Source organism: Malaclemys terrapin, chromosome 6 (genome assembly GCF_027887155.1).
Source record: "Malaclemys terrapin pileata isolate rMalTer1 chromosome 6, rMalTer1.hap1, whole genome shotgun sequence".
Classification (NCBI taxonomy): domain Eukaryota; kingdom Metazoa; phylum Chordata; order Testudines; family Emydidae; genus Malaclemys; species Malaclemys terrapin.
In genome coordinates this window covers 86,870,155-86,894,365 of record NC_071510.1, presented here as the reverse complement: position 1 = coordinate 86,894,365, position 24,211 = coordinate 86,870,155, and the positions used below count along the sequence as shown (strand labels likewise).

Sequence of the window (24,211 nt, the reverse complement as noted above, 5' to 3'; positions counted from 1 at the left end):
TGTGCAGAACTCCAGTTGATCTCAGGGTGGCTGCAGGGTCAGGTCTCATTATTGCTGTTCCTTATTTGTGTGTATTGTGCTAGTGCCTAGGACCCCAGTCACAGACCATGACCCCACTGTGCTAGGCGCTGTACAAACATAGAACAAAATGATTGATCCAAGGGGCTTACAATTTAAGTAGCATGTTTCTATGTCATTAACATTGCTTTATAGTTCTCTCATTTTTTCTCACTGCTTAAATATACATTATAAGTTCTCTGATTGTTACAAAACTTGATTTCATTTTTCAACTTTTGCTGAATTAAATCTAACTTAATTGTAAATAATTTGTTGATCACGTTGACAGCCCTCCTTAAAGAATAGAATATCTAATTTTGGGCCAAAGTGGTATGATCTAACATCCTAACTTTATCCTAGTCCCAATAGAAGGTTTTTGGATTAACGTCAGGGAAATTCGTGGTGAATTGCAACTGTTGTACAGCTAAGTGCACCACAAGGGTTTTATGCTTTCCTCTGAAGCATCTGGCCTTGTCCACGGTCAGAAACATGATATTGGGCCAGATGGGCCATTGATCTGTTCCAGTATGGCAATTCCTGTGGGGAAGGTAATTGGCAGATGGCATGTCTTTGTTCTGTTTATCAATATTATGCCTTTGTGCACGTATCTATGAAACTGCTCAGGTCCTAATAGAGCAATTTTCAATCTAAAAGTTAAGCCAACACAATGATCACGAAAATGACTTCTGGGTTGAAATGTTAATACTTTATTCTAGTTTCTATACAACCGGTTTTATTAGATTCTGAGTGATGGAGGAGTGTTTATAATAAATATTTGTTCCATATACATTGTGGCAATTAGATCATGCAACTACAATTACTTTTCATGTTATTCTACCATTTACTAATCCTGAGCTAATAAACATCCAAGACTATTTGAATATGAAATACTATTCTACTTCATGTTTTTTTTTCTCTTTCTGTGGCGATAGACATAGATGTAGTCCAGTGGTCAGACCACAGGACTGGGACTTACTCCTGTTTTTCTAATTTCATCTCTGATGTGGACTCACTGTATAACCTTAGACAAATAACTTAATCTCTCTTGACTGAGTTTTTCTTGCTTTGCAAATGAGAAAAGCAACTGACCTCACAAAAGTACTGTGAGGACTAATTAATTAATGTCTGTGACGAGTGCTATATATGAGATTTGTATTATTATTTTACTTGGATTGTAAACTCTTTAGGATAGGGACAATCTTTTCTGTGTGTGCACAGGGCCTAGCACCATGGAGTTCCAGTCCTGCCTTGGGACCAGTATTTACCACTGTAATACAAATCCAAATAAATAACATTTATTACTCTGATACCAGTGAGTTCATGGTTACTCTTCAATAATTTTTCAATACTAAAATTGCTATATTGTGTCACAGTGCACCTGTTCTTAATTATAATTATGTGTAATCCATGCTATGCTATGAATGGAAAAATCCCTTCTTACAAAATTTTGCCTTGACTTCAGCATTACTGACGTTTCATAAAAAATTGGCAGGGGGGGGGGGGGGGGAATGATGATTTGTGTTTCAGTTCTTAAATGAGAGCTGACTTCCATACTTATGGGTTTGTTTTTAAACAGTTTTTTAATCTATGTAAAAACAGTGTATTTGGATTGAGCCTTTTGGCTTTTTCTTCCATCTTTTCATTTCATTCTCTTTTCCAGATTTCCTCAAGAAATAACTCAGCAGGATTCAAAAATGTGCCTTTTCCCCCACTACCTGCTCCTCTGTAGCCTTCCATTCTTTATCGTGTAGCAGTAGGCACTATACCAGACAAGCTTTCTTACGTTGTATTGCCTGCTGTAAAGCTGCAAAAATACAAAGTTGGCCCAACAAGCCAGTGAGTGGCTGAATGTTGCTACTATGTGTACAGTACATCTATTATCATCAGGATACAGTAAAAGCCAATCCATTATATGTTGTTGATGATCTAAAACTATGACTATCAATGATGAAATACTGATGTATGGTTTTTCCATGATTTCAGGAAGCGTATGTAGCTCCTATCTTACCCAAAGCTATCAGCTTCCAGTGCTGGACACAATGTTTGTGAGAAAGAGACATCGTGGGAAAGATTTTGGGTTAATGATGTTGGAGGATTTTGTGGATTCCTTTACTGAAGACACACTTGGTCTTCGCTACCCACTGTCATCTTTCATATATACAGGTAAATGCTGTAATTTTTTTCCTGTCTTCTCCACTCTGGCTTTCTTTAAACTTCCAAATAAATACTTCCATCTCAGTTCAACATGGAAGGAAGAGATTAAATTTCTTAAAGTTTATGACAAAATTTAAATAAATATAAAATATGCTGCTATTCAGTGAACCTTAAAAAGTCAGATGGAGAATGTGCATGCTGCTTTATTTTCTTGTAAGCCTTGAATGTCTGTCGGTTAGTATTATATCTTCGGCTGTCGATTAATCGGAGTTAACTCATGTGATTAACTCAAAAAATTAATCACGATTAATCGCAGTTTTAATCACACTGTTAAACGATAGAATACCAATTGAAATATATTAAATATTTTGGATGTTTTTCTACATTTTCATATAGTATTCTGTGTTGTAATTTAAATCAAAGTGTATATTGTTTATTACAAATATTTGCACTGTAAAAATGATAAAAGAAATAGTATTTTTCAATTTACCTCATACAAGTACTGTAGTGCTATCTCTTTGTAGTGAAAGTGCTAGTGTCAGGGTGTCCCTCTCCCCCTGCTCCTGTACCCCATCTCCACAGAGCGGGGGTGGGGGGAGGGAGAGGACACACGACACAACAGGGCTCAGGACGGAAATAGCTTGCTGACAGCAGCTGCAGAGTACTTAGAGTGGGGTCAGTGTACTTAAAGGAGAAATGTGCGTCTCTTGCACACTCACACTCACGGTGTGTGTCTCTGTCTCTCGCTGCCATGCTGTCTCGTCCCTCCATTCATGCTGCTTTGTAGAGTGTGAGGCTACATTAACAACAATGTGTTAACCCTTGAGGGCGCAGCTGAGTGTCAGTTCATCATTTAGCAGTAAGGCATTCTCTGGGAAATATCCCACCCTCTGACTCCACCACCTCAACCAAGCTTCACAATCATCATTGCTGTGTACAGTATTAAATTGTTTGTTTAAAACTTATACTGTGTGTGTGTGTGTGTGTGTGTGTGTGTGTGTGTATTAGTCTTTTGTCTGGCAAAAAAAATTTCCCTGGAACCTAAGCCCCGCTATTTACATTAATTCTTATGGGGAAATTGGATTCGCTTAACAGCGTTTTGCTTAAAGTAGCATTTTTCAGGAACACAACTACAACGTTAAGCGAGGAGTTACTGTAACTATTTTGTAATACCCAGAAATGCTTCCTAGAAGACAAGGAAAAAAACCTGCAGTCCCTGCCCCCTTAATCTTACAATCTAAATTTAAGACCTAGTACAATGATGGAAGGTGATAAATAAAAGGACGGGACTGAGTTCTAGATGGATGAGGATTACAGAAATGTTATCACATAGTTACTCAGGTTAGACATGTGCATATCTTGGTGGCTCAGTTCCTTTTTGTTTGTGATGTATTATAAGTATGATAAAGTAGAAGGTCAGATTATAATTGACTCAATAGGATAGTGTTTGAATAATTTCTTAAGCTGAGTTACAGATGTGCATACTGTGTGGTGTGGTTTTGTTTTATTTATGTCTCTTCAGCTTGTAAGCAATATTTTGAAAAGTACCCAGGGGATCATGATCTTCTATGGGAAGTTGAAGGAGCAGGACACTGGTTCCAGAGAACACCTATTACCAGTGTATTGCAGAGAGAAACACTCAAAACTACAGGTAATGATTCTTTAGAAACAGGGCCAGGAAACTATTGAAACTTGAAAAGTAAAGTTACATTGTACAGTGTCTACAATAATTTTTGTAGACAGTCCCCATTGTGAACAATCCCCACAGAAGTCATTGGAAAGACACCAGCTAACTTCATTATTTAAATTGTATCTGCACTTTTTTTATGTTGAATTTTTCTAAGAGCAGGAGCCTCTCAAAAAGAAAACAACAGTTCCCAGACTGAGGAGTGTTTTCTGCCGTCTGCCATGGAATCTGAAACGGGAAGCGAACAAAGTACAGAGATTGAAACGCAGCTAAGGGTAGGTACACACACAGTTTTCTGTATACATAAAAACCAAGAGATTTTACAGAATTGTATAATTTATATCTTCATAGTCCTCTGGTTTCCTTAATTACTTGTTCTGTAAAATCTTTTACTGAAGAGAAAGAGATGGGTCTCCATATAGGAAGTTATATATTTTTTAATAATCCATTTTTAAACTTCTAATTAGAGAGCAAACTTCTAATTAGAGATACTGGATAAACTTTTGGGAAAAATATAGATGATTCTTAGGAAATTGATTTTTATTAAATTCATGGATTTTACAGTGTGTGCCCTCCTTGTTCAGTACTCCTGCTTTATCCCCCATTTTCCTGTGCTCCTCTCCCTCAGTAAGTCCTTTCAGGAATCCAGCTTGAACTTCCAGTATCTCTTCCGTGTTCTCTGAGCCTGGACTATAGCCTTTCTTTTGAACCAACCAGTCCATCAAAACTCATAACTTTTTATCAGATTACCCTTGAAGACATAGTTGTGGCTTCAGTGAGAAGGCCAGAAACATACTTATTGTGAAATTTTGTTGTAGTTGAACTAAATTGACATGGGTGTCAGGAGCTATGAAAGACACATGCTTTTGTTACACTTGGGTTAATGTTACCTTTTTTCCAGCGAAGCAGCACCGGCTTGTTGCTTAGACATTACAAATTCACCTAGTGTTAATAGAATACTAGGATGCATCTTGTACTATCATTTTTTTCAACCAGTGCTCTCTTTGTATGATATAGGATAGGGTATGAGATAGCCTTAGTAGTGTCTAGTAACTTGCACTGGTAGATTGTTATAGGTTTGGGGGAGGAGGGTATTTCAATTGCTTTCCTCCCGCACCCTGCAGTCTTGGGATGTGTGAATATCCAGACTATGACACTTTGAAGCACTGTAGACACAAATAGTGCAAAGGCTGCATTTCTCTGGCATCAGATGGAAGCATCAAATGCATCAGTCTAAGAAGATCGTGTCCATGAAAGGGCATAATCGCATTGTAGATGAACATGATGTAAAGTGTACAGCCTGCATTCAGGTTTATTCAGTTCCCCCACAGAAGGAATGCGAGTTTCTTTGTGCATATTTGAAACCTCAGCTAAATTTCACCCGCATATGGATATGCAATTGAATATTTTTGTTTGTTGACTATTATGCAGTTGTTAAGAGATGGAAAATTCTGCAAGATAAAGATGCTTGCATACAGTGAATACTGGTGAATGTTAATGAGGTATTAATTTGCATTGTACAAGCCAGTCAGAATGCACTTGGGAGTAAACTTTAATTATGCAAGACTGGTGCCTTAGACACACAATCTAGCTACTGAAATCTAAACTTTGTATTCAAAGTAAAATGTAGGGCCTGGTCTACACTAGGCGTTTATGTCGAAGTTAGCGCCATTACATCGAATTAACCCTGCACCCGTCCACACTGCGATGCTATTTAGTTCGACATAGAGGTCTCTTTAATTCGACTTCTGTACTCCTCCCCGACGAGGGGAGTAGCGCTAAATTCGACATGGCCATGTCGAATTAGGCTAGGTGTGGATGGAAATCGACGCTAATAGCTCCGGGAGCTATCCCACAGTGCACCACTCTGTTGACGCTCTGGACAGCAGTACGAGCTCGGATGCTCTGACCAGCCACACAGGAAAAGCCCCGGGAAAATTTGAATTTGAATTCCTTTTCCTGTCTGGCCAGTTTGAATCTCATTTCCTGTCTGGACATCGTGGCGATCACAGCAGCACTGGCAACGATGCAGAGCTCTCCAGCAGTGATGGCCGTGCAGTCTGTGAATAGAAAGAGGGCCCCAGCATGGACTGATCGGGAAGTCTTGGATCTCATCGCTGTGTGGGGCGATGAGTCCGTGCTTTCTGAGCTGCGCTCCAAGAAACGGAATGCAAAGATCTATGAGAAGATCTCAAAAGACATGTCAGAGAGAGGATACAGCCAGGATGCAACGCAGTGCCGCGTGAAAATCAAGGAGCTGAGACAAGGCTACCAGAAGACCAAAGAGGCAAACGGACGCTCCGGATCCCATCCCCAGACATCCCGTTTCTACGAGGCACTGCATTCCATCCTCGGTGCGGCCGCCACCACTACCCCACCACTGACCGTGGACTCTGAGGATGGGATATTGTCCACGGCCGGTTCCTCGGACATGTTAGCGGACGGGGAAGATGAGGAAGGAGATGAGGAGGGCGAGGCAGTCGGCAGCGCTCACAACACTGATTTCCCCGACAGCCAGGATCTCTTCATCACCCTTACAGAGATCCCCTACGAAGCGTCCCCAGCCGTTACCCCGGACACAGAATCTGGGGAAGGATCAGCCAGTAAGTGTTGTAAACATCTAAACATTTATTTTTAACAGAACAGGAATATTAACAATTAAAAGAATGGGTTGTTCATGATTACTTTGCCCTAGGCACTTAACGGTTCAGTCATGGGCAGTGCAAGTTTTGAAAAAAAATCTAGCAATGTCCGGTTTTCCGTGATTGTCCTGCCCAAGCCGCTCTACTGTTTAGTTCCTGCTACTGCAGCTAGAGTAAAATGCGGTCTATATGTGCAGGGATAGAGCAGTAATCCTCCCGGGACATCTCGATGAAGCTCTCCTGGAGGTAATTGGAAAGCCGTTGCATGAGGTTCCTGGGGAGAGCGGCCTTATTGGGTCCTCCGAAGTACGACACGTTGCCGCGCCACGAGACTATCAAGTACTCGGGAATCATTGCTCTGCACAGCAGGGCGGCATACGGCCCTGGTCTTTGGAGGCTTTCCCGGAGCATTCTCTCTCTCTCGCTGTCAGAGATCCTCATCAGGGTGATGTCGCCCATGGTGACCTGCTTTGAATTAGGTAGGGGAATGTTAGTGTTGGGACTGCTTGCTCGTTCCTTTACAGAACTGTAACAGCTGGTTTGCAGCCACGGGGTGGAGGCGGGAGAGGGGCTGCCGAAAGGGATCGTTCCCGGGGACAGCGGCGAGGGGGTGGGACGGGCAGAGTTCCCGCTTGCCGGATTGCTGGCAGCAGGGACTGACATTGCTTTAAATGTGAAATGAGGCCAGTGGTAATATAAAAGTTTTAAACTGCCACAAGTCTACGGCTTACCATGTCTGCCTGCAACAGAAATTCCGTTGTGCTGCCCCGCTTCTCAAATGTGCTGTGGAAGACCCCAGGCACTGAATGCGAAGGCCGAGAATTCGACCTTGTGCTGAGTGCGCATGTGATAGGTGCTGTGCATGGTCTTGTTCACAGAGAAAGACTATGTTCTTTGTTCACAACTACATTTATCTTTCTGAGGAATTCACTCCCTTTTTCCCATTCCCACAGCCACATCTGCGACTGTCTCACAACCTAGCCTGGCATCACACTCCCAGAGGCTAGCGAAGATTAGGCATAGGAGGAAGAGGACACGGGAGGACATGTTCTCTGAACTTATGGCCTGTTCCCAAGCCCAGGCAGCACAGCAGACCCAGTGGCGGGAGAAATTGACCCAAATGCAGCAAGCAAACATGGATCGGGAGGAGAGGTGGCGGCAGGAAGACCAGCAGGCGACTCAAACGCTGCTTGGACTACTGAGGGAGCAAACAGACACGCTCCGGCGCCTTGTGGATGTTCTGCAGGAACGGAGGCAGGAGGACAGAGCCCCGCTGCAGTCCATCTCTAACCGCCCTCCCCCGCCACCAAGTCCCATACCCACCTCACCCAAAGTGCAAAGAAGGAGAGGCGGCAGAGTCCCCGCTAACTCTCACTCCACCCCTGCAGAGAGCTCTAGTAGCAGAAGGCTCTCATTCCCCAAAACTTGAAAAGTTCTTTCCTTCCCGCCTGACACAAGCCCCCGTCCAAGTTTCACCTCCCAGTTCCATGTGTAGTTGATAATAAAAAATACGTTCATGTTAAGTACTGTTTCAATGATGTTCTTTTGGAGGAGGAGAGGAAAGGGGGTTGGTAATTGGACAGGACAGTCGCCTTTGGCAGGGTACATAGGCGGGGGCAGGCACAGCAGCAGGGCACATACACAGTGCAGTGATGCAGTGACTAGTTACCCTGGTTAGTCTGGGAGGTTGTTTTCATGTTATGTGGTGGGGGGTGGGTTGCTCTGTGACTTTGTGGCAGGGGAGGGCAGTTACAGATCTTAAGCGGCGGTCCTTATGCAGGATCACAGAGCCACGCAGCAGGGGATCTGTAACCGTCCTACCCCTGCCACAAAGTCACATAGCCCCCCCATACACACAGTCCCGATCAGGAGGGGTGACAGGCTCCGTTGAAACAACCATCCCACTGCAGCGGAGCCCGTCAATCCTTGAGTTTAGAAGCTTCATTCGCGTCACTACACTACACCCGCTCCGCACCACAGTCTGCGTCCCAGTTTTAAAAAATTCCCGCGAAAACAGTATTAAAGAAAACGGTGTGCATTAACAAAGTAGAACTATTTTTATTTCGAAACGTGTGTTGGAAGGGGGTGAAGGGGGTATGTAACTGGGTAGGATAGTCAACATTAACTGGGTAAAGAAACGGGGGCAGGTTCAGCTTCTCTGTACACAAACTTAAAAGTCACAGGTTACCCTGCTCACTCAGGAACTTTGCTTTCAAAGCCTCCCGGATGCACAGCGCTTCCCGCTGTTCTCTTCTAATCGCCCAGCTGTCTGGCTGTGCGTAATCAGCAGCCAGGCTATTTTCCTCAACCTCCCACCCCGCCATAAAGGTCTCCCCCTTGCTCTCACAGAGATTGTGGAGCACACAGCAAGCTGCTATAACAATGGGGATATTGGTTTCGCTGAGATCACAGCGAGTCAGTAAGCTTCTCCATCTCCCCTTGAGACGGCCAAAAGCACACTCCACCACCATTCTGCACTTGCTCAGCCGGTAGTTGAAGAGTTCTTTTTCAGTGTCCAGGGCGCCAGTATAGGGCTTCATGAGCCAGGGCATTAGCGGGTAGGCTGGGTCCCCGAGGATGACTATAGGCATCTCCACATCCCCAACAGTTATTTTGTGGTCCGGGAAGTAAATACCTTGTTGCAGCCGTCTAAACAGACCAGAGTTCCTGAAAACACGAGCGTCATGAACCTTGCCCGGCCATCCCACGTAGATGTTGGTAAAACGTCCCCTGTGGTCCACCAGTGCTTGCAGCACCATGGAAAAATAGCCCTTTCGGTTAATGTACTGGGTGGCCTGGTGGTCCGGTGCCAGGATAGGGATGTGAGTTCCATCTATGGCCCCACCGCAGTTTGGGAATCCCATCACTGCGAAGCCATCTATGATCGCCTCCACGTTTCCCAGGGTCACTACCTTTGACAGCAGTACATCAACGATTGCCTTGGCTACTTGCATCACAACAACCCCCACGGTAGATTTGCCCACCCCAAACTGGTTCGCGACTGACCGGTAGCTGTCTGGCGTTGCAAGCTTCCAGAGGGCTATGGCCACTCGCTTCTGTACACTCAGTGCAGCTCGCAACCGGGTGTCATTGCGCTTCAGGGCAGGGGACAGCAACTCACAAAGTTCCAGGAAAGTTCCCTTCCGCATGCGAAAGTTTCGCAGCCACTGGGATTCATCCCAGACCTGCAGCACTATGCGGTCCCACCACTCAGTGCTTGTTTCCCGTGCCCAGAATCGCCGTTCCACGGCATCAACATGACCCATTGCCATCGTGATGTCCTCGGCGCTGGGTCCCCTGCTTTCTGAGAGGTCTGTGCTACTCTCAGACTTCAGGACATCACCGCGGTGCCGTAGCCTCCTCGCCTGACTTTTCTGCATCTGCCTCAGGGAAACCTGTATGATAAGCTGCGAGGCGTTGAGAGCGGCCACAACTGCAGCGATGGTCGCAGCGTGCTCCATGCTCGCAGTGCTGTGGCATCCGCGCTGTCAATGACTGGAAAAGTGCGCGAACTGATTTCCCGCCGGCGCTTTCAGGGAGGGAGGGCGGGAGTGATGGACGGATGACGACAGTTACCCAAAAGCACCCTCGACACATTTTGTTACCCAGAAGGCATTGCCGGCTACACCCAGAATTCCAATGGGCAGAGGGGACTGCGGGAACTGTGGGATAGCTGACCACAGTGCACCGCTTCGAATGTCGACGCTTTCACCGTTAGTGTGGACTCACAAAGTCGAATTACTGTCCTTAGTGTGGACACAGACGTTCGACTTTGCAATATCGATTCCAAAAATTCGATGCAAGTAAATTCGAACTACTCTCGTAGTGTAGACAAGGCCTAAGTGTCTAGCATGGTTGAGAAGGTTACCTCCCAAAGATAAACTGAATGCAAACAGATATAATGTTTTCTTCTTGAGTTTGTAAACAAGCATGAAACAATAACTCTGAGAGCTGTCATTCATAACAGTAAGTTTCTAACTCTGAAACTTGATTATGATTATTTAAATGTCATCTCTACTGGTAATCATTTTAGCAGAAACAACTGATTAATGCACTTATATAAGGTTGTTGGCTGCAGTCACGTATTATGGGGGAAGGAGCAGTGGGCCATTTAATTGCTATTAAGGCTAGCTGTGGTGGTGAATTAGAAATTCAAGCCCTATCAAAAAAGTCAAGTCACCTGTGCCCCTGTCCAAAAGTTGGAGGGGAAAAAAGAAATGCATCCAATGTCAAAAGCCTAAAATACTTTCTGGAGGCCAGAATCCCAAATCCCAGAATCCCTTCTAAAATACTAGAACTGGCTTTCTCCCTGATGACTGCATTATCAGTACAAAATTCTGAAGACTTAAAAGTAGTGTAAAATATTAATGTGGAAAACGATTCCCACATATACCTGTGTATTACGTTATTTTTGTCTATAAAAACACAAGGAATACTGAAGTGATTGTAACACGAATATATAATTAAACAAACCCCTCTATTTAAATTTAATTAACGTTATCTCAAATATCAATGTATTACAGAACTCATTGCAACCCATTGGGTCTTGCAGCAGAGGTCTTTGGGGTTGGGTTGGAATTGCAGCAGAGCAGATGGACATGGCCTCTTTTTAGTGCTAGTTTACCTAAAGTAGCTAATCTAGGGCAATTAATCATAGGTCTGTTTTTTAAAACAAGAAGCTTATACTCTGAGAAATTATTGTAAAAATAGATTTGTGGGGTTGGATGCTTGTCTCTCAATGACTGCAGATCTAGTTTGGTCATGAATAAAAAGACGACTCATCTACCCGCTGGCTCTGCAGCCTACACCTAGAATCTAAGGCTGAAGCTCTGTTTTACCCAGCTTGCCACATCATCACTAGTAATAAAGATTTATTAATTTGGTTGATTTTTCTTTTAATAATCCCAAACTAGATGTTTTGGGATAGTAAGAATGTGTATTAGTCACTAAGAGAGTAGATCTGATTCTAAATTCACCCAGTGAGCCGATCTCTTTATTGAGAAGATACCGTTTTTCTACTTACTCCTTCATCTGAATGTAGTCAGTCTCCCAAAGAGTGACTTTGAATTAATATTCCAGAATGTAACTGGGGTTAGGAGATGAAGGCATTTCAATCAGGAGAATAGAATCTCCAGTGGTTCAGACTTTTAAAGTACAGTATGTTTTTCTGCTTTAGGTTGATTCTCAAAAAGGCAAAGACATCTTAGATGCCCAGGCAAGCACTTCTGAAGGTAAAAATAATGTTGAACATCAATATTATGGTTCTTAAATTTTAGTAGGGTAATGGCCCATTTTCACCATTACTTTTAACTTCTCTGTGCCTTGATTTAGTCATCTGCAAAATGGATAAAATTCAAATGCCTCTTTTAGAAGTGTTTTGAGGCCTAAATGATGTTTGTAAAGTACTTTAAGATCCTTGGATGAATGCTAGTATTGTAAATTTATTTTGGTCTGTTTTAAAAAAATCCCATAATGAAATGCTTTTTCACTTAGGCCCTGCATATGCCTACTTCTATGAAAAGTACTAGTTATTCTCTTACAATCTGCAGATCCATTAGGTATGTGTATTTTTTCATTTACATTCATTTTTTGTATCTTTAAGAGCTTGATGTTACGCCAGTTTCCACTCGAACACGAAGCAGTCATTTAAAACGTCCAAGGATAGGAAAGAGGAGCCAGGAATCTGAAACTGAAACTCCTTCAGGAGAGGATGAAAACCTTCTTTGGCTATCAGGAAGCAGGTATTGTGTCACTTTTCATATTGCAGTTTCAGTGGTGTCAGAGCTGTGGTGTACCTACTCATGTGGTACATGCTATTTCCTATCCCATTAGAAAGCAAAATTGATATACCCTCCCTACCCCTGCTTTAGTCTGATTTGCTGATTACTTTAAAAACAAAACTCTAGGGGGGAAAAAGCAAGCTGCCGACTTTGAAGAGATCACACCAAAGCAATGGTTCGTGTTTCCATATAAACTCAGGAGATTTTGGGAACGACATTAACAACACTGTGGTGACTAGTTGCACATTCAGCACTTTTTATGGTACTGAAATCTTGAAGAATCAAAGTTTAAATATACATCATTGTGAGAATGTTCTTGGGGTGTGTGTGTGTGGTATTTGTTAAATGGGAACATATAGAGCTTTTTGTAGTCTGACTTCTATCTTGTATGGTACAAAAACTCTTGAATGGCCACTGAAACCCTGAAACATTGATTGCACAGGCTCCCATGGAGAATATTAGTGTTAATTAAAAAAGCAAACACAAAAATACTAAAACTCCCTAACTAAAATGAAGAGAATTTTACTGGTTAGGCTCTGAAACATGTTTGGATTGATAAAAGGTATAGACTGATTGAAAGGAAATTAGTTGTATTCTGTTAAAACTACAAGGAGTCCAGTGGCACTTTAAAGACTAACAGATTTATTTGGGCATAAGCTTTCGTGGGTAAAAAACCTCACTTCTCAAGTCACTTCATTATAGTAATTGGAATGTAGTTTGTGTAAAAATCTGCATTCCTGCAGCATGTCCATCTGACATCTGTTTTCATGACTTGTTGGGGAGGGATAGGTTTCCTTACCGAAACCTGATCATGTTCAAAAGACTTAGTGTAGCAAGCGGCAGTCTGGTGAAACAAAATAGTTGCGGCAGCGCTTTAACATGGCTTGTGTAGTTGCGGCATAGCGCTGGGAGAGAGCTCTCCCAGTGCTCTTAAAAAAACCTCCTCCATGAGGGGAATAGCTGCCAGGGCTGGGCGCATGGCTGCCAATGCTGGGACTTTACGGCACTGTAAAGTGCCAGTGTAGACAAGCCCTAAATGGCTTCACATGTCCTGCATTATCCAGGGTCTGCTTTTTACTTTCCTTGTGAATAGCTAAATGGAACCAGAGATGATATGCTATTATGCGCTTCTAGACAATATGCTGCTGTAAAATGGACAGTGTTTGGAATATATAAAATTTATTCAGTGATTTCTAACCACCTGTCCCACAGATTGGCAATCAGTGCTTCGAGACTTGTAGCCACAGATAATTGGCTAGTTGGATACTTGGGAAGCTGATGACTATTCTTGAAAATCAGGATTAGGGTTTGTAGTAAAAATGTTGACACCAGTGCCATAATCCATCTTGAGAAACTGGTGTGTGTAGTTACAGAACGCTTGTGAAACAATTGTATACAAGTCAATTGTGCACAATATCATTTCTTCATATATAAAACCTAAGTGCACTTAAAGATGAAAAATTCCATCATCCCAAAAATAAAAAGTGAACATTTCTGAGACCTCATTACCTGTTGGCTACATTAAAGTTTTACTTTTCCAGCCAATCTGTGTTCTGTCTGCTATCTTGAATTCTAATCCAGTTAGACGTTTTGTAAGCCATATGAAGTTAATGATCATTTTAGCTTTACAAGGCTACTCAAACAATTAAGTCACATAAGTCTGATAGTGGTATACCTGGGTTGGGAGAAGCTGGGTCTTTTTCACAGGGTCCAAATTCTTTTTACTGGAATTAACGTTTTAGAACTTCAGAAGCTTGCAGCCCTCATGAAGGTGTTCTGATTTCTAGCTTTGAATTCAATGGAAGGAAAATAGAGGCCTCTTTATATACTGGTGCAGCAACAGTCTAGTTGAATAGCTATCTAGTTAGGAGTTGGCCATTTTCAATATATAATTTTATTTATTTAGCTGGGTTCCACACTCTGATATGATGAATGTGTATTATACTAATTAACGTACTGTGGGAAAAAGTTCTTAGTATTTAACGGTGTCACTGAGATTGTTTGTAGGGATATTAAAGAAGGTACTAACAGTGATTCCCCCAAGTGACAGTGACCCCCTCATAATTTGGCCCCCACACTTTAAAATCCAACAGTTTCACCAAGTACAAAAATCTCTTGGGTCTTCTGTTAAAACTTGTAAGCTACTGTCTGTAGAAACCATTGATTATATCTATCCTGTGAAAGATATTTTACTACTATGTAAAACTTACAAACAAGTTAACTGACTTTGTTCTTGAAGTAATTAATACAATGTAAACAAACACTATAAGCTGTTAAGTGACTTTCACTTCATTCAATGGCTCCTAGGACAGACCCCCACCCTTTGTGATTAAAGGGCTGGGAGTCTCAAATGAATTAGCACACACTCTGAAAGTGGTGGAGACAGTAAATTAAAATATGGTTAAGGGATGGAATGTATGCTGATGAATGCTTGATATACATGGATGGTTAGGGAGGTGCCAGCCTAGAAAAGGAGTATCCATCGGCCGAAGAATGTGTCAAGTGGATGACCAGAAACCCCCGGAGGGTAAACTGGGACCCACCCCATCACCTGGAAGGATGAGAAACACAAACTTTGGACAGTGTGGAGCCACCAGGAATGTGCCACTTTGGACAGGAATGTGCCATCTGCTGATTGAGTCAGCAACAGCAGGGTGAAACAGCTCCCATAAACTAACATAGGAACTAATTCCTATAAGAATGGACTCTAAAGACTGATGACTTTGAGTCTCTGGTTCTGCTGCCAGCCTCCAGGAGCATCAGGTGCACCTGACACAGACTCGGCTCCATCCTCATGACCAAGATACCCGGCCAGTAACTTGGCATGAGCAACTTCTAGGCTGGTAACTATAACACCTATACAGAACTTGAATGAATGATTGTGTGAATGAATCTCTCTCTCTCTCTCTCTCTCTCTCTCTCTCTCTCTCTCTCTCTGTGTATATATATATATATATATTATGTATGTGTGTATGTATAAGAAATAAGTAGTCAAACAACGTTGTTTACTTTTATCTTTTGCTTTATCAGTATATTTACAATAAATGTGGCATCTTTGCCTTATCCCTCTTAATAAGATCCTGCTGGTTTTTATTCTATTGGTATAACATGTTAACCTAAAAAAATTAAGAATGTTTTGATTTTCTGTTACAGATTGGAACCTGTAGCACATACATCTGAAAGCTCAGAAGAGTTAGTAGAAGAAACTGAAGAAAATGTAGTTGAAAATGAAGAGGAAACAGTAGTTGAAAATGAGGACCAGTTAGTATTGGAAAGACAAGAGTTCTGTACATCACCACCTGAGAAACAAGATGAGAAAGAGGTAATAGCTAAGACTGGTTGAGGTTCAGTGTAAATAAGGCCCAGGTGGTGGTGGTAGGCTTGAGGAAGCTTTCCATCCACATCTGAGCAGGAGATTGCAACCTTTTGTGTCAAATGTGGTCTTTGCTACCATGATGTGTGCCTTTGCCAACTCTATATGAAATTATTGCAATGCATTTTATGTAGGACTACATCTTAAATCCATTTTGAAGATGAAGCTGGTACAGAATTATGGTTAGGGAAACTTCCTCCATACTTAATGTGAACATTAGAGTCCACAAGAGCTTCTGTAAGGTGAATCACCAGCTAGTTTGTTAACTCTGGCAGCACGAAGTAGCTGGAGCAGAGGCCAGAATCTGGTCTAGTATCTCTAAAGAAAATTTAGATGATCCTCAAGGAACCAATGGCTTGTTGTATATCAGAGACGCCTGTAAATAAATATATTTATTTATATATATATTATTTATATATATATAAAAAATGACTGTTTGCATAACAGTTTTACTCTGTAACAGAAGTTATGAAGTTAAAGCTAGAAGTAACATTGGTGTCTTGGTAGAATCTCACACCCTGCTGATCAAGTCTTTATGCAAAAGTTCTGCCTCTGAGTTTTTTATGCTGATGTTTTGAACAATGGTTGTGCCCTAGCTTGACTTACGAATGTCACTTTAGGAAACTGAATCAGAGCCACTCAATGGTGAGCTAACAGAAGCGACTATCAAAACATCACTCATGACTGAAGAGGAAACAGCTAGTGAAATACTAGATGGTGAATCAAAATTACAGTCTGACAATCCAGAAGAAGAATCTTTAACTCTGTTTGTTCCGTTAATCCTTGACTCTTCAGCGAAATCTTCTGAAGACACTGCATCAGATAAGGTGAGGGAAGTGCAACAAAATAATATTTTAGGTCTTTTTTTCTGCAATGCATATATTACATTTATTTATTTAATAGGTATAGGCCATGAATTACTTGCAAAAGCAGTTGTCAGAACGTATGGCAAAATCCATAAATAAAATAAGACTGCTGTTTTAGTAATATGCAGTAGCAAGGAATCTGTGTTAATTAAAATTAAGGAAAATGATGCTCTGGTCCAATCTCTCTTAGCAATACTCAAATACATATCTAGTATTTTAGTAGAAGATAACCACATTCAAAAAGCCATCCCTCTGTTGTGGCTAGTAATTTCTCTCAATGCTTAGATTTGATACAATGAGTAGGGCAAAATAAAATATATTGCACCAATTATTTGCTGATAAAGTATAAGAAACTTGTTTATTTGTAATACCGTAGCACCTAAGAGCCCCAGTACCATGCCAGGACCTCATTGTGCTAGGTCAGTGGCTCTCAAACTTTTTGACTGGTGACCCATTTCACATAGCAAGCCTCTGAGTGTGACCCCCCCTTATAAATTAAAAACACTTATTTATATATTTAACACCATTATAAATGCTGGAGGCAAAGCGGGGTTTGGGGTAGAGATTGACAGCTCGCGACCCCCTGAGGGGTCCTGACCCCCAGTTTGAGAACCCCTGTGCTAGGTGCTGTACAAACACAGAAGGTCCCTGCCCCAAAGAGCTTTACAATCTATCTAAGACAAGAGATGATGCAGACAGATGGGAGTACAAGGAAATGAGACAATATTGATCACCATGATGCAGTGGTCTCAGGACTGTAGCAACTGAACTGTTGTCAAGTTTTTTGTAGGCAAGAAAGAGTTTTAAGGAGGATAATGTAGTTTTGTGGATGTGCACGAGTAGCTGCTCCCAAGAGTGGGGAGCAGCATGGGAGAAAGCACGAAGATGCTTGTTTGAAAATTGAATAGTGGGCGATGATGGCTGGCATCATAGGCCAATCGGAGGTGGGAGCTAACCTTTTGATACTGCATGAGAGATGATCGGTAGAGTGTGGCTAGGTCTTGAAGGGCCTTGACAGCGAAGACAAGTAATTTACGTTTGATACAATAGAGAGGGAGATCCACATCCCAAGGAATTTACAGTCTAAATTCACAGACAGTTATAGGCACCACGCAGAATGCTAACTATTGGAACAAGTACATATGCTTACTCTGCACTAATTTCTAAGTGTGCCCCATTGTGCCTGAGTGATCCTCTTAATTTTTGTATTTCAAAGCTTTAGAAAAAATCAGATAATGTCAAGGCCCTAAGCCAGGAAGATGGCTAGTGTGAGGGGAAGGAGAAGATTGTTAATGGTGCACCCAATGCTGTAAATTGCTGAGTGCTTCAACTCCCACTGCGAGCTGAGGGTGTTCAGCACCTTGCAGGGGAAAACCCAGAGTCTGTACCATCTCAAGAACATGTGAATTGTCCCTTTGATTGTTTTGATTCTTATTTTTTTCCTCAGGTTATGAACACTACTGATTCAGAAATACCGATGGAGGAAAGTGTATCTATGGAAAAAGAGGGCATTGAAGAGGAGCCGCAAGCAGCCCAAAGGAAGAAATCATCTGATGAAAGTGCAGATACTGTAGCTTCAGTGCCAAAAGAAGAACCATCCGATAATGGCCTTTCAAACTCTGTGGTAACTGAAGCACTAGAAGAATCAGTTTCTGAAAATGTGTCACCCAACGCATCATCTTCCTTGGAAGAGCAAAGTGAGGAAGCAGGGCATGACTCACAAGAAACCCCTGTTGTCCTTGGTCAGAGTTCTTTGATAGTGGTTGAACTTGAGGATGTGTCATTCCAGCAACATTCAGACGGACAAAAGAACCAATCAGAAGAGCAGTCTGAGGAGTCTTCTGAACAGATGGATCAATACACGCAGACAGCAGCAGAGAGAGCTGCTGACAGCAGCTCAGAAGAAACAGAAATTGAGGTACCAATAGTAGATCGGAGGAATTTACGAAGAAAGGCCAAAGGATACAAAGGACCACCCAAGAAGAAAGGAAAGCCAGCTTAACAATGAAGTCGCTTGTTAATCCAGCTATTTGTAAGTTATTATTTCGTTTAAAATAGGGTATTCTTAAATCGCATGGGACACAGGATACACATGTATTCAGAAGTTTGGGTTGGACTTCCCTTTGGGATTCACCACCTTTCCTCAATTTTTCTTGAATTTTTAACCACTATACAATGAGCTTCATCAGGATATGGAAGTAAATGGCCAGTCTCCCCCTTTATAAAGGATAAATGCTGAATAAATGGAACAGTTGTGCTAGCAAAGCAACAAAATTTACATTTAAGATTAGAATTGTTAGAAGAAAATACCATCTGTGAAATCCTAAACCCATTGACTTCAGTGAGGCCAGGATTTCACACCAGATGTTTATAAAATTGTGTTTTCCGCTTAAGGAAAAAAAACAGGACTGAGGGGGAAAAACCCACATAGACTACCAGAGAATAGAGTAAAAGACTATATGGCATAAATATTGATCTCAAGATGAAGGGAGTACACACAAGAACTTACTCTTACAACTTAATGGTCCAAAATAACATGAACAGTGCTATCTATTTTTTCTCTAGTATTGTTTTAGGTGAACCACCCCTACTTCCAAATCCCATTTACTATTCATTTGAAAGAGAAACAGCTGAGCCCATGATCTGAAGCACTGTCAAAACAATGTCTAGCATTTTTGTACAATACAATAATGAAGCTTTTTAGTGGAGCATTAATGATGCTTATATGGTAAGTTATACATTTATCGTTTAAAAATTCAATGTTAAGCATACATTTTACAGCATCTACTTTTACTTGTGTTGAGCTGCCCATACATTTACAGAACTGTTTGGACTGCCACCCCATGTGCATGTGCTGATTTGGTTCTTGATCATTTACCTTTGTGTCACAGTACAGAAAATAACTTAAAATCAGCCCATTTCCAGCTAAAGGGTTAATAGGGAATGCTACCTGGTATCTTCCAAATACTTAGCTGGTACACTCAGCAGCCGTTAGATGTGATGTCTATCAGGTGCAAGACTCCTGTGAGCCCAGAAATTCCAGGTATACTATGATATTTCATTAGTGTAAAGTAAACATTAATCGGAGTTGCAGCAAACATCTGTGTATGCCAAATTCTTGTCTTTGTGCAACTACCAGGAGATTGTTGCAGTTAGATGAAAAAGTGAAGTAGCCCTGACTCTGCTGTAATTCCTGGGATAACAGCTTTCCAGTTTGGTTACTTGGATAGTAACACCCAAGCTTGCAGCATTAAGACAGACAGACAGAATAGGCAGGAAAAAACCCAGACCATTCATCCGTGTTTCTAAATAGTCCCTTTTACGCTATCTTCAGTGATATCTCTAACACATTTGACTCAAATTGCAATGTCAGACATCAGTTATATATTTTTTAATCGCCGTTTATTTCTGTCCAATAATGAAGCTCCTGCAATAATGGGTAAAAATTCAGGAATAAGTAAGAACAGTGGTGCATGCACAGAAAGGAAGAAATGTGACTATTTGTACTCTTACATATTTTATAAGATAGATGAGCAAAAGTTGGCACCTACATGTCTCAAAATTGAAGGTACCTACTTATTTCTCTTTAGGGTTTATAAATAAAAGGTTCACTTGAATAACATCAATGATCTTTTAATTTTTATCCTCTATGAAACAAATATAAGAATCTGCTTTGATTTTATGGATGTACAGTTTAACTTTTTAGATATTTTCTTATCTTATTTAGCTGGTGAAACACCCTTGTTCTTTTAAACTGTTTTCACTCACTTTAAAATGAGGGTGCAGGTTTTTTTAGAGGCTTGTATTGCATATGCTCTGGAACTGGGGTGCATAGAATCATTGAGCTATATTTGGATTTCTTAAAATGTCGCAACTTTTCCTGTCAATGTACATTTGTTGTATATGAACATTGTGGATGAGAGGTATAAGCAGAACTTTTCTTGATTGTTTATAAATATTCAAGTGAACCTTCAGCCTTTCTAAAACCAATTAAACATTTTCTATAAAGCACACAAGAAGAACCTTCTGTTACGTATGCTGTGGCTTCTCTTTTAGTGCTAAGATTGTTGTAAAAACAGACAGCTGGAAAACACTACATTTTATTGTTGCAAGAATTGAACTTGTTAGGGGGCAGGGAGTTGACCTAAAAAGATGTTTTTTGTGTACAGTAAATTTTAAAAAGTGGATGATATGAATGTTAGGCTGTTAGTTGGAAAGAGTTAAGCTTTGGGAAAGAGTAATACTCGTGTACTTCAGTAGATACTTATAAAAATATCTTTTAATTAAAACTCACTTTCATTTTCAATTGTTAAACAACAGCATTTTTCAGACCATGCACCCTGGCTTGCTGCATTTAAGGTCTGTTCACTTGTGTGGTTCTCCCCCCTCCCCCCCCATGGATAACCCAGAACTAACTTATGCGAACATATCCTGTTTCAGATATTTCCTGTTCATTGAACATTTAAATTTGCAGTTGCACAGTTAGCACCAATTATTATTTCAACAGTAAAACTCCACTTGACTTCAGTGGCAGCAAGAGCAGTCTTAGGGGTTGAATCTGATTTCACTTAAACTGGTGTAAACTGAGTTACTCATTGATGTCCAAAGGAGTTACACTTGTGTAAAACTAGCAAAACTGAGATTAGAATCAGGACCCTGATTATTAGGAAGAACTGAATATGGAGAACAAGTCCATAATTAAGAATTGTTACAGCCACTCTGCTGCTAACAGGGATATTCTACTACTAGAGAAGGATTACACCAGTCACTTGTGCTAAATGTCATATTTGGTATCAGCTATCTTAACAATTAATAATGAGCTGGTGAAATCAAGCTATTCGCACAAAAGAATTAATGTTCATTACAGTGCTGAAAGTCCAATTGCAACATAGCATAATCTCAAATACCTTCTGCTATACTATTGCAAAGAGAACACCTCCATTTACAACTAAGCATGTCAATGAAGAGTTTAACTTTGGGAAATAAAATTACCTTTTTTAGCCTTTTTTAGGCTTAACAGTAGTAAAACACGGTCTTTCTTGTTTCAGATTACCATTGAACTGTTAGAATTTTTTAAGATCTTACCACACCAGCAATCCAAAATCAGAACAGTGTTTGATTTTTATACAGTTTGTACCAAATGTTACTAAAACATGATGTGGAACAATATATGGACAACTAAAGGAAGCAGTATTATTCTTGAGCCTTATTTAGTCTAGGAACAGAACTTAAGAACACTAACTTTATCACCCTTAGATGATAAATGGTTTTGTATTTGAACCTGACATTCGTTCATGTCTTATTTGTATTGCTCACTAATTTTCATGAAGATTTGCTCTGCTTCCCACAAATTCATATTCTTTTCTTTGTAAAGGCTATGTTCATTTCATGCAGAAATATTGTTTACTGTTCTCATCCTGTTTCCCAGAACCCATCACATTAAACTTGCATTCATATCTTTTTTCAGAACTGGAATTTTACTTTTAGCTTGATAAATGCTATGTCGCTTATTCTTTGCTGTTTCCCCACCTCCACTATCACAATATTCCCTGCAGTTCAGTAATTAGATCTCATTTACAATGACATCAACACCACTACCTAAGTTATACATACGCAAGCAATAAGTAGTCCAAGTGTCAGCTTATGTGCTCCATTCTGATAAATGATACACCATTCTCAAACTTTATTTCCAAGGAGATACATTTTAAATTTATTTTCATAAATGTGGTGTTAGGTGTTTTCTAAACATGTGGTACTATGTTTATAAATCTCTTATGGAAGATGTACTGCTATTCTGGATTACTGTGTTAAGTCTTGTTATAGTATTTTTAGTTTTTCCTTTGGTATTGTCTTGATGGCTTTTTGAGATGTTTCAAAGTAGTAATTAAACTTATATTTTGTGACTTTTCCTTGGTTTCAGTATTTGAGTTCCCTCTGCTAAACAGCAAACATTTTCAATCACTCTAGCTCACTAAGGTACAATTTATAGTTCTCCAAATGTCAGTATTTAACTGTTAGCTTTAATCCATAATTTAAATACTACCATGGAACTTTGAAAGCTCGCTAACCAGAGTATAGAATAAAATACATATTAAAATAACTTAACTTTATGAATCTGAATTTTTCACCTAATGAAAAATACTTTTCAATAAACCCTAGGATTGCAGTCTGAAAATATGAACTGCAAGACAAAACTGATTCCCCCCCTCGCTCCCCATTTTATAACTTCATATGTCTGCATTTAATTTTCTTATAAATTATTAACTTCAAACTAAACCACTGGAGGTATAAGGGACAACTAATAATTTATCTAGTCAGTGCAGTATATTTCATACATATCTTAAACAGGTCTTCCAGAGTTAAAGGTTCTTTAACCTTAAGTTTAAAATAGTAACAAAATACAAATTGCAACATGATTCTCCACAGACTGGAGGAACAAAAACGTAAGTTGAGAGAAGGGAGAAGTCGCACATGTAGGTCCTGATCCTGCAACTACATCCATGCAAGTGGACCTATGTGAACCCCCCAGTGTGGCCAATGTAGCTCCACAAAGTGCCATGAAGACACAATTTCAGGAGTAAGTCCTTATTGGCAACAACTGTGTTATGCAGCTAACAGTGGATTGTGTTTACAGCATGAATACGAATTAAGTTAAAACATATCTTTGAGACTGTGTTTTCATAAGCAGAGACCACAATTAGATGAAAACGTCCCTCTAATTGTCTATCACTTACTGTATGTGAAGATTTAACAAATTCAACTGGCATTTCAGACACAAGATGTGGGAGGGATTGGGGCCAGAGCCTATCACCACAAAAATGCCCCATCCCAAGCAAATATCAGTACACACTATATTTGCTTGTGATCCTTATTAAATTCAAATCAGTCATGTAACTTCTTTGTTTGTTCATTGTATGAATGTTTGTCTGAAAACTAGTTAACCAATTAGAAGGCATAGTCTTGGGAAATACACTGCTCTGACAAGACTTTCCTAAAACACTCAAAAATTCTGGCTTTAAAAAAAAAAATGCAGTTAAGTGTTCATGCACTGACTGGTTTTAGACAGAATCTTCTGTAGTTAAATTGGTACAAAAAATGCATTTAGCTTAATCCATTAATGGCAGTTTTTTATGGACTTAAGTCCCAGTTCTGCAGCCACTTGCATTGTGCATATCCTTCACTTTATGCATGTCAGCAGTCCCATTTGACTATGTAGAATACCTTTTGATATATCTAGTACCACCAAGTCCAAGCATTCAGATAAATGAGTCAGGTCCAGAAAAAACACAGTCAAGAGTGTTTTAGGCATCTTGGCCCAGAGCTTCCAGGGTCTTGACATCAATGGAAGTTGGGAGCCTAAATACCTTTGGGGCTCTGGGTCCTTTTTTCTACAGGTATGAGGGCTGGAACTTTTTTTTAAATGAAAGCTGATTCTTATGTAATCACCTGACACAAGGGGAATGGAGCTTTAAGAAATAAAATATGGCATGAGCTTGCAACAATGTGTTTAATACAAAGCCTGTTTAAAAGTGGGATTACAGACTGAAGTATGTTTGCAGATTTGGGGCCTTAATTTAGTCTATTTTGTATGTTGCCTTCTATTACAAAAATTCTACCTTTACAACTCTACCATTATGGAGCTAAAAATGATC

The 24,211-nt window shown here is 40.5% G+C and overlaps 1 protein-coding gene across 7 annotated transcripts in view; it reads left to right on the top strand.

The window, feature by feature from the left end:
• Nucleotides 1–22,467, top strand: part of FAM169A (family with sequence similarity 169 member A) — a 187,923-nt gene extending 165,456 nt beyond the window's left edge. For all 7 annotated transcript variants that reach the window (XM_054031611.1, XM_054031609.1, XM_054031612.1 and 4 more), the window contains 8 exons: nucleotides 2,041–2,220; nucleotides 3,734–3,862; nucleotides 4,061–4,173; nucleotides 11,717–11,771; nucleotides 12,143–12,281; nucleotides 15,474–15,642; nucleotides 16,314–16,520; nucleotides 18,007–22,467. In XM_054031611.1, the coding sequence (XP_053887586.1) occupies nucleotides 2,041–2,220; nucleotides 3,734–3,862; nucleotides 4,061–4,173; nucleotides 11,717–11,771; nucleotides 12,143–12,281; nucleotides 15,474–15,642; nucleotides 16,314–16,520; nucleotides 18,007–18,561 (1,547 nt within the window). In that variant the 3' untranslated portion in view covers nucleotides 18,562–22,467. The remainder of the gene's footprint in view (nucleotides 1–2,040; nucleotides 2,221–3,733; nucleotides 3,863–4,060; nucleotides 4,174–11,716; nucleotides 11,772–12,142; nucleotides 12,282–15,473; nucleotides 15,643–16,313; nucleotides 16,521–18,006) is intronic.
• Nucleotides 22,468–24,211: the final 1,744 nt, after the last annotated feature.